We start from the raw sequence: 16,213 nt of genomic DNA, 5'->3' as shown, positions 1-16,213 counted from the left end.
ATACCTATTAGCTTCACAGAGTTAAGACTCCAAATTGGAGAGAAGGAAGCCCCTCCGGTGGGGGCTGCGGGAAGTTTAGGAAACCTGCCGTCTGAGAGACCCACCGTGACGGGGTCTTCCAGCACCGTGTCCATTTCACTGAACTTCAAGTAGATGTTTCCTCGGCAGACGCGCCACAGCAGCTTCTCAAAGGAAGCCATCCTCTCCCTGTGGATCACGCCGGCGGTGAACCTGGGCAGTGAGAAGGGGAGACGTCACCGAGTCCCCGGGGCTGGCGTGCAGGGAGGAGGCCCTGGGGGATGTGAAGATGTGCAGCCACAGCTGCACCGCCTCCCTCTGGGAAGGAGGACAGGACCCAGCCTCGCTGGCAGGGGCCACAGGGCCACTCTGCATCCCAAGTCCCTTTGGACCTCCTATCTCCCGTGACATGTTGAGGTTTCCTTAATCATCCCAATAATAGTCATATACTTATTCCCAATAAAATATGAGAGACCATTCATTATAGCATTGTGGCTAAAGGACACGAGTGTTTAATGTGCTTAACAGGGGTTTGTGTGCATTTATACAAACAACCTGCTAAGATAGATAGATAGATAGACGGACAGATTTCTATACATCTCTATTTTTATAATCATCTAGGTACCTAGATCATTTCTGACCCACATTTTCCTATGAATTTTCTTTCTTTTTTTTTCTTTTTTTTAATGCCATACTCACAGCATATGGAAGATTCCCCCCACCAGGGATTGAATCTGATCCACAGCTGCAACCTAAGCTGCAACTGTGGCAAGGCAGGATTCTGTAACTCACTGTGCCAAGCAGGGGATCAAACCTGAGCCTCTGCAGTGACCCGAGCCACTGCAGTCAGATCCTTAAGCCACTGTGCCATGCCAGGAACCCCCATGTTAAGTTTAAAATGGTTACTTTCATTGGCCTATTTCTTTAAATATATGTTGATCCCATATCACTGTCTGATCAAATATTTTCAGTACATATTTTCCTTTCCATTTCAAATTCACCATCTAGTGCCGCAAAGAGCAGACCCCTAAATCTCCTTGGAATAAAACCCTAGAATTCCAAACCTTGTGCTTTTCTTCAGTTTTACCCAAACACTAAATGAAATCCCTCCACTTTGAATCACTACACATTTTGGTGGCTATTATCACATCATATTACTGTTTCTTGTGGAAGACATGATTGTATAACTACCTCATTTTTGTCTTTTTTTTTTTTTTTTGTCTTTTTTTTTTTTTGCTATTTCTTGGGCCGCTCCTGCGGCATATGGAGATTCCCAGGCTAGGGGTCTAATCGGATCTGTAGCCACCGGCCTATGCCAGAGCCACAGCAACTCGGGATCCAAGCCGCATCTGCGACCTACACCACAGCTCACGGCAACGCCAGATCGTTAACCCACTGAGCAAGGGCAGGGACCGAACCCGCAACCTTATGGTTCCTAGTCGGACTCGTTAACCACTGCGCCACGACGGGAACTCCTCTCATTTCTAATTATACTTGAACCTTCAAGCTCCAAATCTATCTTATTATCAAAACAGTGTTTTAAAGACTGAGGGGAGAAAAACATGTGTTCCATAGCCTTGTTCCCAAGCCAGGGAACAGGTGAGAAACCCCATAAAAACAAGTTCCCAGGAGCACAAATGAATTTGAGCAGCATCCATGAGGATGCAGGTTCCATCCCTGGCCTCGCTCAATGGGTTAAGGACCCGAAGTAGCCGTGAGCTGTGGTGTAGGTCGTATATGCAGCTTGGATCCAGTGTTGCCGTTGCTGTGACTGTGGCATATGCCGGTAGCTGCAGCTCCTATTCAACCCCTAGCCGGGAAACCTCCATATGCCAAGTGCAGCCCTAAAAAGACCAAAACCAAACAAACAAACAAAACCAATTATCACCGCATCCTTCCCATGTGGAGATGATACAAACATCACACTCTTTAGGCTCAGTCATGGCAGTGTCACCGTGAAAAAGGTCGCGCTGCCTGCAACTCCCCAACCTGGTAAGGTTAGGGAGGTTATTATGGGATGGAGGCCTTAGAGCCCTCATGCCCATGGCTGTTCACTCACTCACTCAAACACTCAGGGAAACCCCTCTCACACCGGGCATTGAGCTACGGACAAGGGACCCATCTACAGGTAACCTTCCGAGCACAGTTTCACTAACCCCAGCTTTCCGCTCATGTGTGCAGGCGTAGGTCGTAACTCCAGGAGACCCGAAGTGTCTTCCAAGAAGAAATCATCAGTTAAATTGGTTTCCGTCTGAAAGTCAAAGAATCACTATGTCCATTGAAATGTATTTAGACTACCTTGAAAGCACCCACACACCCATTTTGTCTGCTTTTAATGACGCTTTAATTCTCCACAAACAGAATTCAAAAGGTATAGAGAGCTGAGACCTGATCTGTTTTTCTGTTTTAAATAAAGATCTATATGTGTATTCAAAAGGGAGGCGGGGGGGTGGTACGGAGTTCCTGCTATGGCCTAATGGGATTGGCAGCATCTCTGGAGCGCTGGGCTGCAGGTTCCAGCCCTGGCTTGGCACAGTGGGTTAAGGATCTGGCATTGCCACAGCTGGGGCATCGGCTGCAACTGTGGCTCAGATCTGATCCCTGGCCTGGGAACTCCATAGGCCACAGGGCAGCCAAAAAAGAAACAAACAAACAAAAAAAATGGGGGCAGGCACGAGAGTTCCCTGGTGGCCCAGCAGGTTAAGGATTCAGCATTATCACTGCTGCAGCTCTGGTTACTGCTATGGCGTGGGGGCATGGGTTTGATCCCTGGCCTGGGAACTTCTGCATGCTCTGGGCACGTTCAAAAAAAATTAAAGTACTCCTTGTTAGATCCAAAAGCTTCCCCAGTCTCTTCCTACTAAGATCCCAAATCTGCTAAAACTAATGCTGTCCTTTATTCTGACCTGCATTTCTGTCTGGACCATTTGGGGCTCCTACCCTCTAGGAAGGACCTTACTACTTCTGAATTCAATGCAACCAGGGCCACATTCCACCTGCATACCTCCCCCTCCCCCATGGCCCTGCCTTGGGACAGAAAGAGTGTAATTCATTCATATTCCAAACCAGCCAGTTGTCAAAATAAAAATCTGAGGATCTGGGAGAAAGTGCCCTGGAATAAACGGTCCCCGAATTACGACCTCGAAGAAGTCTTGGGTTTTCTTCAGAAGATGTTTGAGTTCAGTCAGTTCTAGGAAGCTTTTCTTCAAAGCCTGATAGTTCTGATTGGCTTCCTGTAACTCTCCTTCCAGTTTCTCTAGAGTAGTCTGTGCAGGAGGGAAAAAGAAAGTAAGTCAGGGAATTCCCATCGTGGCGCAGTGGTTAACAAATTCTACTAGGAACCATGAGGTTGTGGGTTCAATCCCTGGCCTCGCTCAGTGGGTTAAGGATCTGGCATTGCTGTGAGCTGTGGTGTAGGTCACAGACGTGGCTCAGATCTGGTGTTGCTGTGGCTCTGCCGCAGGCCGGTGGCTACAGATCCGATTAGACCCCTAGCCTGGGAAACTCCATATGCCGAGGGTGCGGTCCAAGAAATAGCAAAAAGCCAAAAAAAAAAAAAGAAAAGAAAAGAAAGTAAGCAGGTGGAAAGCACTGTAATATTTGCTGTACATTACCCACTGCAGGTAACTAAACATCGAAGACTATTCAGGGCGTCATAAGGTGGCTTGATGTTGAGAGGCTTGTCCTGTCACGCTGTCACATGCAACAGGACGGGAGAGCCCTACCCGAGAGCCACTGTCACACACTTGATGAGTTCCATCATCAAGTGGGGTGGAAAACACTCTGGGGGGAGGGAAGTTGGCTGCACGAGGAAGTCAAGGCATGTCAGCAAATCACATGCCTCTCCCCCATTCTAAACACTGAATAGGGAAGCCAGGGTGAGCTTACACGCTGAGAACTCCTTCTGCCCCAGTCATGTTGTAATCACAAAATATAAGATGTAGGAGTTCCCTGGTGGCCTAGAGGTTAGGGACTCGGCGTTGTCACTGCTGTGGCTCAGGTTTGATCCCTGGCCCAGGAACTTCTGCATGTGGTGGACATGGCCATAAATTAATCAATTAATTAATTAACTTTAAAAATATTTTTGCTAATAAAATATAAAAGAGAAACCACCAATTCTGGGATAATACAAGGAGAAAAGTACCCCTTGTGGCTCAGTAGTAACAAACCCTATGAGTATCTGTGAAGATGTGGGTTTGATCCCTGGCCTCGCTCAGTGGGTTAAGGATCTGGCGTTGCCGTGAGCTGTGGTGTAGGTCACAGACGTGGCTGGGATCCTGTGTTGCTATGGCTCTGGTGCAGGCCAGCAGCTGCAGCTCTGATTTGACCCCTAGCCTGGGAACGTCCACATGCCGCAGGAGCGGCCCAAGAAATCGAAAAACGACCAAAAAAAAAAAAAAATCTGACTAGTATCCATAAGGATGCAAGTTCGATCCCTGGCCTCGCTCAGTGTGTTAAGGATCCGGCATTGCCATGGGCTGTGGTAGGTCACGGATGTGCCTCGGATCCTGCATTGCTGTGGCTGTGGTGTAGGCCAGCAGTTGTAGCTCTGATTAGACCCTTAGCCTGTGTGTCCTAAAAAGGAAAAAAAAACCCAAAAAACAAAAGAAAAAGGTTAAATATTCAATTTTGTCTGATATTAATGTGCTTTTTTGAAAGATAGGAACTAATATTTGGAGATATATATATATATATATATATATATATATATTCAAAATATATATATTTGACCCTAGCCTGGGAGATTTCATAGGCCACAGGTATAGCTCTAAAAAGAAAAAAAGAAAGCAAACCAAAAACTTAGGCAGTTTTTGCTGAAATGGTACATTTGTGGGTAGATTACTTTTTTCCTGACTTCTTCTTTCTTCTAGGACTGTTATGAAAGCCTCTTGAGAAATTATACAAGGCAACGGCCCAAGCCACTTGGGTTCTCTTGCCAGAAGAAGTCTCTTTTCTAGGAATGTGGGGGGAACACTGAGCTGCCAGATCAGCTAAATCGATCAACCAATACCATGATCAATACTAAGACAGGCATTACTCTGTGGTTTTAATTCCATTACGTGCTGTTTTAATTTCATCTCTGTAGTAAATAGTATCTAGAGGAGACTATTGAGCAAAGGCTGTTGGCACATATCTGATGGCCTCTTACCTACTGGTTGTTACTAATGTGTACAGTTTCAAAACCAACCAGTCGGCCAATAACAAACTCATTGGCATGAATAGATTTTTTAAGGTACTATCCAAAACATATAACCAACATCAGTTTGGAAACAAAAACACTTCTTTAACAAAAGCACAAGTCTCCACCTTGTCAAGTTTCAACATAATATCAAAGAATATCCATAATTACTTAAAAAGGCTATTACAACACTCTTCCTCTTGGGAGTTCCCACTGTGGCTCAGGGGTAACAAAACCGACTAGTATCCACCAGGATTCAGGTCTGATCCCTGGCCCTGCTCAGTGGGTTAAGGATCTGGTGTTGCCGTGAGCTGTGGTGTAGGTCACAGCTGCAGCTCGGATCTGGCGTTGCTACGGCTATGGCATAAGCTGGCGGCTGCAGCTCTAATTCAACCCCTAGCCCGGGAACTGCCTTGGGTGCAGCCCTAAAAAAAAGCAAAAAAACTTCTCCCTTTTGCAATTACCTATCTATGCAAGGCTGACTTCTCCTTATATACATCCCTAAGAATAACATATGGCACCAAATTCAAAGCAGAACAGCTATCAGAGTTCAGTCTTCTATGAAGCTGTGCCTTTAAGAAATTTGCAAACATCACGCTTCTCACAAAAGTTTTCTTTTGGGGGGAAATACAATTATTTTTCATTAAAAAACATTAACGTATAATGAGGTATTATTGTTATTTTTAAGCTAATTAATAAATAAAGAGGTCACCTTTTTTTTCAGTTTTCGTTCCTAACGCAGTAAATATCAGGAGCTATCACCCACATAAGCAAAGCTCTCTGGGATCCTCAACAGTGTGTAAGAGCATAAAGGTGCCTGAGATTAAGACGCTTGAGAAGCACTGAACCGGAGGGTAAATTATGCAAATGTAATATTGATCAGAAGCCCAATAAGAGTCCTGAGAAGCTTGGAATTCAAGTGACTTTTCGTAGTTAGAGAAGGCTTACAGGAGAGGCAGGACTGAAGCTGCATGTGGAGACGTGGTTAGACTGGGACGCAGTGGTGGTGTGCGTGTGGGAAGGGACTCTAGGCTCAGCGCACGAGGTACAGCATGAATGAAAGCTTGGACTTGACAGATGAACCAGAGGCTAGCAGGGGGGCAGCCTGAGGAGAGTGGAGCACTTGGGAGATAGGGCTAGGGAGTTCCCGCTGTGGCTCAGCAGTAACAAACCCAACTAGTATCCATGAGGACGCAGGTTCCATCCCTGGCCTCACTCAGTGGGTTAAGGGTCTGGTGTTGCCGTGAGCTGTGGGTAGGTCACAGATGTAGCTTGGATCCATGTTGCTATGACTGTGGTGTAGGTGGAAGATGAAGCGGAAAAGAATTTGACTAGTATCCATGAGGATGTGGGTTCGATCCCTGGCCCTGCTCAGTGGGTTGAGGATCTGGCATTGCTGTGAGCTATGGGTAGGTCACAGATGTAGCTTGGATCCCATGTTGCTGTGACTGTGGTGTAGGCTGGCAGTTGCAGCTCCGATTCAACCCCTAGCCTGGGAACTTCCATATGCCATAGGTGCAGCCCTAAAAAGACAAAAAAAAAAAAAAAAAGAGAGAGAGAGAGAGACAGGACAGGGCTGAGGAGAGCCAGCTTTGCTGGCCCAGGATGGACCTGATCCAGGTGAAAAGGGAACCACCATCCATTCTCAAGCAGGGAGGTGGCAAGACAGAGCAACACTGTGACAAAAATGAGTGGGTCGTAGGAGGCAGAATACAATGAAATGGTTAAGAAGGAAGTTGGGGGGAGTTCCCGTCGAGGCTCAGTGGTTAACGAATCTGACTAGGAACCAAGAGGTTTTGGGTTTGATCCCTGGCCCCGCTCAGTGGGTTAAGGATCCGGTGTTGCCGTGAGCTGTGGTGTAGGTCGCAGACTTGTCTCGGATCCTGCGTTGCTGTGGCTGTGGCGTAGGCCGGCGGCTACAGCTCCAATTAGACCCCTAGCCTGGGAACCTCCATATGCCTCGGGAGTGGCCCTAGAAAAGGCAAAAAGACAAAAAAAAAAAAAGAAGAAGAAGGAAGTTGGAAAAGTTCTGCCAAAACTCAGAAAAAAGATTCAAGTGAATTTGTAGCCACGTGGATGGGCCTAGAGTGGACCACACTAAGTGCAGTGAGTCCAACAGAGAAAGACAAATGCCATATGATACCACTTACATGTGGAGTCTAATAAAATGATAGAAATGAACTCATTTACAAAATAGGAAAAGACTCATAGACATCGACAACAAACTTATGGACACCAAAGGGGAAAGGGGATGGGACGTGAGAGGGATAAATTAGGAATTTGGAATTAACGCACTATTATACATAAAACAGATAAACAATACAGACAGGGAACTATATGCATTATCTTGTAATAAACTATAAGGGAAAAGAATGTGGAAAAGAATATATATGTAACTCAATCACTTCCTTGTACACCAGAAACTAACACAACACTGTAAATTCACTATACTTCAATTAAAAAAAAAAAAGATTAGGAGTTCCCGTCATGGCTCAGCAGTAACAAACACAACGAGCATCCATGAGGATGCCGGTTCCATCTCTGGCCTCGATCAGTGGGTTAAGGATCCGGCATTGCCGTGAGCTGTGGTGTAGGTCACAGACATGGCTTGGATCCCATGTTGCTGTGGCTGTGGTGTAGACCAGCAGCTACAGCTCCAATTTGACCCCTAGCCTGGGAACCTCCACATGCTGCAGGTGTGGCCCTAAAAAGCAAACAAACAAACAAACAAAAAGAGAGAGAGAGAGATTAGGGTGAATGCAGAGCCATTAAGACAGCTCAAAAGTCCACAAGCACAGCCGGGGATGTTTAGGAAGGGAGGGGAATGACTGGGAGGGAGCTAACAGAGCTGGTAGTAGAGGAATGGTGCTCACCCTGAAACTGGATTTTAGGGAAACCCTATTCACATGGATTAAAAACGTCTTCCCCAAACAACCAGACTTTAACATGACAAGGGCCAAAGATATTTTCTAAGGTAGTTGCCCGTCTCATATTTCTGCTGGAGAATCTAGATTTGTACTACTGACAGCTTCAACAATCTCAAGAATTTTAGGTTATCGTAAAACAAAACAAAAAACCCAGCCAGAGATAAGACACAATTCCGTACCTGCCTGCCTCCCTTAATGAGCCCTTTCTCCTTTAAGGATAAAAAGCCCAATTTTGTGTCAAGATCCACAGGGCCTTCCAGGATCTGGCTCTGCTATCTTCTCACATGCTCTCCCTCTGCCCTGCCTTCACTTGTCTCTCCACCACCTGCTCCAGAAGCTCTTAGAGGGGAAGGCCATGTTTCGTTTCTGTCTAAGGTGCTTTGTGCATGGCACGTGTTTTATAAAAGCAAGTCCACCGAGAGGGGAAAGAAAGAGGGAGGCCGTAATGGCCTCCGCTAGAGAAAACTATTGTCTCCTCACACGTGATCTTAGAAGCCTGTCTGAGGATCGAGCTTAATCCAGAGTGGATCCAATATATTAGCTATTTCCCACCAGACAGATAATTAGGAAACATCCCATTGGATCCAGCAATTTCCAAAAGAAATCACTGTCCTTTTTTTTTTTTTGCTTTTTTTAGGGCTGCACCCACAACATAAGTTAGCTCCTAGGCGAGGGGTTGAATTGGAACTGCAGCTGCCAGCCTACACCACAGCCACAGCAATGCAGGATCTGAGTCACAACTGTGGTCTATACTGCAGCTTACAGCAACACAGGGATCGAACCCACATCCTCATGGATATTAGTCAGATTGGTTTCCACTGTGCCACAATGGGAACTCCCAGAAATCACTATCTTAGAAAGCTATCAGCATCCTCATGTTCACTGCAGAATTTTTGTTTCTTTCTTTTTATGGTCATACCTGAATCAGAGCTTCAGCTACAGGCCTATGCCACAGCCAGAGCCACAGCAACACCAGGTCCGAGCCACATCTGCAACCTATGGCTCAGTTTGCAGCAACACCAAATCCTTAACCTGCTGAGTAAGGCCAGGGATCAAACCTGCATCCTCACGAAGATTCTGTCAGATTCTTAATCTGCTGAGCCACAGTGGGAACTCCCAGAATTATTTATTACAGCCAAGACACGAAAACAACGTGTCCACCAACAGATGCATGGATAAAGAAAATGTGATATGTACATCACATACATATATCCATATACACACACCCACACATACACACAAAGGAATATGATTTAGCCATAAAAATGAAGGCAATCCTACCATTTGCAACAAGGATAGACCTTGAGGGCCTTCTCTTAATCGAGATAAGTCAGGTAGAGAAAGACAAGTACTGTGCGATCTCACTTATATGTGGAATGCGGAACCTAAAAAAGACACTGAACTCAGAGACACAGAGAGCAGATTATCAGTTGCCAGAGGCAGAGGTGAGAGGGATGGAGGAACTGGGTAAGATGGTCAAAAGTGCAAACTTCCAGTTTTAAAATAAATAAGTCCTGGGGATGTGATGTACAGCAGGGTGATGAAAGAAAGAGAGGAAAAGAAAAGAAAAGAAAAGAAAAGAAAAGAAAAGAAGAAAGGAAGACAGACAACAGAAGAAGGAGGAATGGAGTTCCCTTCGTGGAGCAAAGGAAACGAATCTAATTAAGAACCATGAGGTTGCGGGTTCGATCCCTGGCCTCACTCAGTGGGTTAAGGATCTGGCGTTGCCATGAGCTATGGTTGTAGGTTGCAGATGCAGCTCAGATCCCACGTTGCTGTGGCTGTGGTGTAGGCTGCAGACACAGCTGGGTCCCGCGTTGCCGTGGCTCTGGCGTAGGCCAGCAGCTACAGCTCTGATTGGACCCCTAGCCTGGGAACCTCCATATGCCATGGGTGCAGCCCTGAAAAGTCAAAAACAAAAGACGAAGGGAAGGAAGGAAGGAAACATTCCCCTGGGCCAGTAAAAGGTCTGTTCAGTGGCACCACGGAGACAAGACTTGACTGCCTGTGAGGATCTTATGCCCAGGAAGGAAACCACCCCTCAAGGTGGGGTGAGCCTCTCCAGGGCTGTGCTGAGAGGAAAAAGAGCTCCCTCCTGGATCAGAAAGAACGGCTGAAAATCGCATGTTGGGGTTTCCCCGGGAGAGTAACACTGCAAAGTGGACAAACGCATAAATCCGCCTCCACACCTTCCGCAACCAGAAAGGCCCCCAAGACGGGCTTCGCCAGGGTCCTCGGGCAAGTGGAGAAAAGCCTACCTCCAGGGTGATCATTTCCCGAGGGAGAGGAGTAGGCGGGGGCTTCTCTGGCAGCTGAATCTCAATCTCATTTTGCATCTGATCTTGCAGAAAACCTGAGGGATGAAGCCCCGTCAGAGAGCCTAAGGCGGCTGTGTTTTCTCACCCTTGAGAAATGGGGTGCAAGTTCCCTTCATGGCTCAGTGGTAACGAACCAGACTGGTATCCCTGAGGACTCAGGTTTGATCCCTGGCCTCGCTCAGTGGGTTAAGGATCTGGCATTGCCATGAGCGGTGGTGTAGGTCACAGACACAGCTCGGATTCTGTGTTGTTGCAGCTGTGGTGTAGGCTGGCAGCTGCAGCTTCAATTGGACCCCTACCCTGGGAAGCTTCAAATGCCGCAGGTGCGGCCCTATAAAGTGGAAGGAAGGAAGGAAGGAAGGAAGGAAGGAAGGAAGGAAGGAAGGGAGAAAGAAAGAAAGAAAGAAAGAAAGAAAGAAAGAAAGAAAGAAAGAAAGAAAGAAAGAAAGAAGGAGAGAAAGAAAGAGAAAGAAAAAAAGAAAGAAAGAGGGAGGGAGGGAGGGAAGGAAGGAAAGAAAGAAGGAAAGAAAGAAAGAAAGAAAAGAAGGAGGGAGGGAGGAAAGAAGAAACAAAAAAGAAGGAAGGAAGGAAAGAAAAAAGAAAAAGAAAGAAACAAAGAAAGAAACGGGGTGAAGCAAGACCACAGGTGGCTTTCCCAGCTCTGTGGCCTCTGCTGCCCTGGGGACCCGCCACAGCACCCTTATCCCACCTCCAACCTCCCCCGCCCTGTCTCCAGGATCCCACTGAGGAGAATTACAAAAAGGGACACGCTGCAGGATGTCAGCCCTGCAACCACTTCCCACGCTGCCCGTTCACGTTTAGACAGCAAGCAGAAAAGTGGCTTACGGAGGATTCTCTCCAGGGACTCACACCTCCGGACTTCATTCACAAATTTCCTTTGGAAGCGGCTCTCGTTCACATTTAACTAGAGGGGGAGAAACCACAAGGCAAACATTAGTAGTAAGAGCTGCCAACATATTCTCCTAGGTTTTTCTATTTTATTTTATTTTACTTTATTTTATTATTTTATTTTGTTTTGTTTTGTTTTGTTTTATTTCTTAATGCTGGAGAATATTGCTGGAATCGTCTTAGGAATAGATCCTTCCGTGCACAAGACAAAAGAGTTCCAAGCAAAACATACCTTCATGTTCTCACACTCAAGGCCTCAAAGGCCTTGGCTCTGGCCTTTTCAGCTTCTGAAAGTCCTAACTGAGGTTGTGTTATTTTTATCTGCATGTACTATCCAAATACATCCCGAGGAGTTCCCATTGTGGCTTAATGGGTTCAGGACCCAATGTTGTCTCTGTGAGGATGCAGGTTCGATTCCCGGCCTCACCCGCTGGGTTAAGAATCCGGTGTTGCTACAGCGTGCGTCTTAGATGTGGCTCCAATCCAGGGTGGCCACGGCTGTGGTCAAGGCTGGCAGCTGCAGCTCCAGTTAGGCCTCTAGCCTGGGAAATGCCATATGCCGAAGGTGCAGCCATTAAAAAACACATCTTGAATTCCTCAGTGGAGTCATGAACATGACGGGACCTTGAAACCTGCCCAGATCCATGAGTGTACCCTGGACATTAACAAAAAGTCAGTGTCCTCATGCTGGTGATCCCTCAGCTCAGCCCAAGAGGTGTTACTGGGGTGCTGCCTCACCGTCCAGCCCTGGGCTAGGAACTGGGGGTCACAAAGAATAAGACGTGACCCTTCTCTGCAAGGGCTTATTTTTCACCTTGACCTTGGTGAGATGATAAAGAGTCCAATTTTCTAAACTGGATTCAAATGATTTGGTGAAGATCTAAACTATCTCGGGGAAATGATACCCCAGCATCACACTCGAGACAGCCCAATGCTGGAGGTCCCTCTGTGGAGCAGTAGGTTAAGAATCCTACTGCGGTGGCTTGGGTGCTGCAGAGGCACAGGTTCAATCCCCAGCCCAGTTCAGTGGGTTAAAGGATCTGGCATTCCCGCGTAGGTCACAGTTGCAACTTGGATTCAACTCCTGGCCTGGAAACTTCCACTTGCCAAAAGTGTGGCCATAAAATGGAAGGAAAAAAAAAAAAAAAAAAGAAGACAGTCCCAGGTGACAGGTGGTAAAGGGTACATAGAATTATCACAGTGATTCTGAAATGTATAGACATATTGACATTTTGGTATCACTGTGTGCCAGGAACTAAACAGTGCTGTGGGTCAGTTATACTTCACGTGGGTTCAATGGGTTACAAACCCACATAGTATCCATGAGGATGCAAATTCGGTCCCTGACCTCACTCAGTGGGTTCAGGATCTGGCGTTGCCGTGAGCTAAAGTGTAGGTTGCAAACACAGCTCAGATCCCATGTTGCTGTGTGGTGTAGGCTGGCAGCTTCAGCTCCAATTTGACCCCTAGCCTGGAAACCTACATATGCTGCACGTGGGGCCCTTAAAAAAAAAAAAAAAAAAAAAAAACTGGAAGCAAAGAAAAAAATTCTAGCCTGAGACTATCACTCTACAGAGACTGCGAACTCTGGGCTACTTTTTTTCTCAGACTGACTGATTCAGGAAGAATAGGTTTCTGACTCTGGGCTACTTTTTTTCTCAGACTGACTGATTCAGGAAGAATAGGTTTCTGCCCTCAGCACAAGGTCGGCAACCTATGTAGCCATTGGATGTACCAAATGCTTTGAAGATGGTACTCAGGACATAAAATACATAATATACAATCCTTTAGTGGTTGCATGAAAGTATCAAATCATTTGCAGAGAGAGACACATAAGGTGGAAAGGAGCACAGGTCTGCCAGTCATTGGCCCAATGTTATCACCCATCTTAGCCAGAAGAACCAGCACCACCGAATTCCATCTAGTGCAGCCCAGGGCGCTTCTCCCTGAGCTTTGTCCACTACCAAGAGGTGGAAACTCCACCTTCCTCTGGTCTCCAAAGAATGCAGTACTTACATCTTTGAACTGAACCAATCCAAGCTCTCCCAGCTCAGCGACGCAGCAGTACGCAGCCTCCGCCTGGAGGAAGAGCTGTGACAGGCACATCTCCTCGCTTCGGAACACAGACGCCATCGCGACCCAGCCTTGCTCTGCAGGCGACAGAGGCGTTCGAGGGGACGAAGGTGTGACAACCTGAGGACGAAGACGGGGTTTGGCTGAGTTCGATTAAAATCCAACAGAAAACATGCAGCAGGAATCACTGTCGATTTTTAAAACGGAAACAAAACCAAGGCAGTGCTTTTCGACACCTGTCAGGGTGGCAAAAGATTAGAAAATATAATGACGGACTTGTGTTGGTGGAGGGCATAAGGAAGCAGGCACTTCCAGACACTTAGTCGCTGAGGGTAGATTGGTACGGCTTTTTCGGAGAGCCACCGGTCAGTATCCATCAGATTTTATATCACTCATACCCATGACCCCAGATTCCCACGAGCTCTTCAGCCTTACCTGGGAGAAGGATGGGAAATAAACACGTAAGGATGCTTCTGGTGACACTGCACATAATAATTATAATAAATGATCTTGTTTCTGATAACACCGTGTATAATAATTATAATATATGGATCTAACCTAGATATCCATCCACAGGGGAATGATTAAACTGATACAATTCTGCGTAGTCAGGAGGCATTACATAAAGCTGTGTGTCCTCTCTAAGGAAAAAGGATATTCGCTTAGCATCCATTCTCAGCAAAGACCCTCTAGACTGCCTTACTGCCGCCAAACCAAATTGTCTTCTCCAAAGCCCAGCTTTGTGGAGGAATTGTCACACCTCCCAGAGGGAGGGGTCCCCTTTCCTTGTCCTTGTATAATGTATAATCCGGAGTTCCCACTGTGGCTCAGCGGTTAATGAACCTGACTAGTATCCAAGAGGACGTGAGTTTGATCCCTGGGCCCACTCAGTGGGTTAAGGATCCAGTGTTGCTGTGAGCTGTGGTGTAGGTCACAGACGCGGCTCAGATCAGGCGTTGCTGAGGCTGAGGCGGAGGCCGGCGATTCAACCCCTAGCTTGGGAACCTCCATGTGCTGAGGGTGTGGCCCTAAAAAAAGAAAAAATTAAAAAGACAAAATATATATATATAATGTACAATCCACCACTTGCCAGCCACTGAGTTTATCCCTCCCATTTTAATGCTCCCATTGTCCTGCTGTCCCACAGGATAAAGTCTAAAATCCTTGACGTAGCCAAGGAGGGGCCGTGTGACTCTTCTGGCCTCTCTTGTCCCCTGCGGCTTCATCTCTCCTAACACCAGACTTCTCCAGGGGCCCCCTCAGAACGTTGGTCCGAGTTTCCCCCCACTCTGGGAGCTCACCCTCTCCCTCCTCGCGCTGCATCCACCTGCCCTCCTGCCCTTCCTCCCTCCGTGTAACCTCTCTCTCCCTCCATAAGCCCCTCCTGATCCCCATCACGCTCCCAGGGAACGAAGCCGGGTGCTCTATGCGCCCAGAATACAACCCTCTGCAGGGACTTGCTTTGTGTCCGTTTCGCCCACTAGCCAGAAAAACCAATGAGGGCCGAACTACTGCATGTTTTTTCACCCCCTCGCTGGTCTAGCTCAACCCCAAGAAGTTGCTCCAAAACTGTTTCCCCATTTATTGTCTAGAGGCTAAGCTTCATCCCTCCCTCCTGAATTGCAGTCCCATCTGTCTTCTCTGTTTGCCTTTTGACACCACGATGAAGGCATTTTTCATGCTGCCCATTCTGGTAAAGAAGGCAATGTTTGCAAAGGAAAAAAAAAAGACACAAGACATGAGCTTCTTGCAGATCAAAGCACACAAGGTAAAGCCCCCTCTTTCCTACCCCAACCTTGTCCCAGCAGGTCCTGGCCGGAGGTCTGGCGTGGTTGGCCTTGGGGCTGCGGCTCTCCAGGGGCTTCCTTTGCCCGACCCCAAACAGGGAGCCCGGGCTGCAGCGGCCAGGCAGGTCAGTCGGGGGCTCTGAGTGGCAGGCAGGCGGATGCAACAGCCCAGCCAGGGACTCCACAGGCAGCCTCCCTGCAGCGATGAGCCCCTCCCGGCGGCGGCTTCTCCTCCCCGGGCGCCCGCAGGCCTAGAGGCGGCTCTGTTGTATCAACACCAGCCAGTCCGGGATGAGGACAAACCAGCCCCGCCGGGCCGGCCCTGCTCAAACCCTCCCCCTGCCCCACCTGTGCCCTCGGCCACGACCTTGGGGCTCCATTGGGAAGCAGTGACTTTCTTCCCAAGGAGACTAACTTACCCCCCAGGGAGCAGAGGGTTAGGGAAGAGATTGCTTGGGGTCTCAGAGAGGCCCTGGAGACAACCTTCCTCCTATGCACAGTAAAACACTCCTTTTGGAGTTCCCTGGCAGCCTAGCAATGGCCACTGCTGTGGCTCTGGTTCAATTCCTGGCCCAAGAATTTCCGCATGCCAAGGGTGCAGCCAAAACCAAACAAAAAACCACTCCTTTTCGGATTTCTCTTTTGGAGTAGTTCTCTTGTGGGTTAAGGATCCAGCTTTTTTTTTTTTTTTTCTTTTTAGGGTAGTACCCTCCGCACATGGAAGTTCCCCAGGCTAGGGGTCGAATCAGAGCTGCAGCTCCTGGCCTACACCACAGCCACAGCAACTTGGGATTAAGCTGTGTCTGCGACATACACCACAGCTCATGGCAACGCTGGATCCTTAACTCACTGAACGAGGCCAGGGATGGAACACGCATCCTCATGGATACTAGTCAGGTTTGTTACCACTGAGCCCCATGGGAATTTCAGGATCCAGCATTGTTACTGCATGGCTTGTGTCACTGCTGTGGCCCAGGTTCAATCCCTGGCCCAGGAACTTCC

At 47.6% G+C, this 16,213-nt stretch overlaps 1 protein-coding gene across 14 annotated transcripts in view; it reads right to left on the bottom strand.

Annotated features, from left to right (window-relative positions):
* Positions 1 to 16,213, bottom strand: part of ATP6V0A4 (ATPase H+ transporting V0 subunit a4) — a 110,171-nt gene that overhangs the window by 52,382 nt on the left and 41,576 nt on the right. For 12 of the 14 annotated variants that reach the window (XR_014833659.1, XM_085005301.1, XM_085005302.1 and 9 more), the window contains 6 exons: positions 13,368 to 13,544; positions 11,289 to 11,367; positions 10,383 to 10,477; positions 3,159 to 3,284; positions 2,175 to 2,269; positions 105 to 231 (listed from right to left, as the gene is read on the bottom strand). Coding sequence is in view for 13 of the 14 variants with exons in the window: in XM_021078735.2 (XP_020934394.2) it covers positions 105 to 231; positions 2,175 to 2,269; positions 3,159 to 3,284; positions 10,383 to 10,477; positions 11,289 to 11,367; positions 13,368 to 13,544 (699 nt within the window). In the remaining variant the exon portion in view is untranslated. Of the gene's footprint in view, positions 1 to 104; positions 232 to 2,174; positions 2,270 to 3,158; positions 3,285 to 10,382; positions 10,478 to 11,288; positions 11,368 to 13,367; positions 13,545 to 15,213; positions 15,432 to 16,213 lie in introns of those variants that run through there. The other 2 variants (XM_085005296.1, XM_085005299.1) reach the window with 2 other exon arrangements.

The sequence above is a fragment of the Sus scrofa genome, chromosome 18 (genome assembly GCF_054392235.1).
Source record: "Sus scrofa isolate SSC_HxYL_T2T_F1_AM1 chromosome 18, Sscrofa_HxYL_maternal_Yorkshire_Landrace_v2.0, whole genome shotgun sequence".
Taxonomy (NCBI): domain Eukaryota; kingdom Metazoa; phylum Chordata; class Mammalia; order Artiodactyla; family Suidae; genus Sus; species Sus scrofa.
The sequence above is the reverse complement of the archived record's forward strand: the minus strand, read 5'-3'. Positions and strand labels throughout refer to the sequence as shown.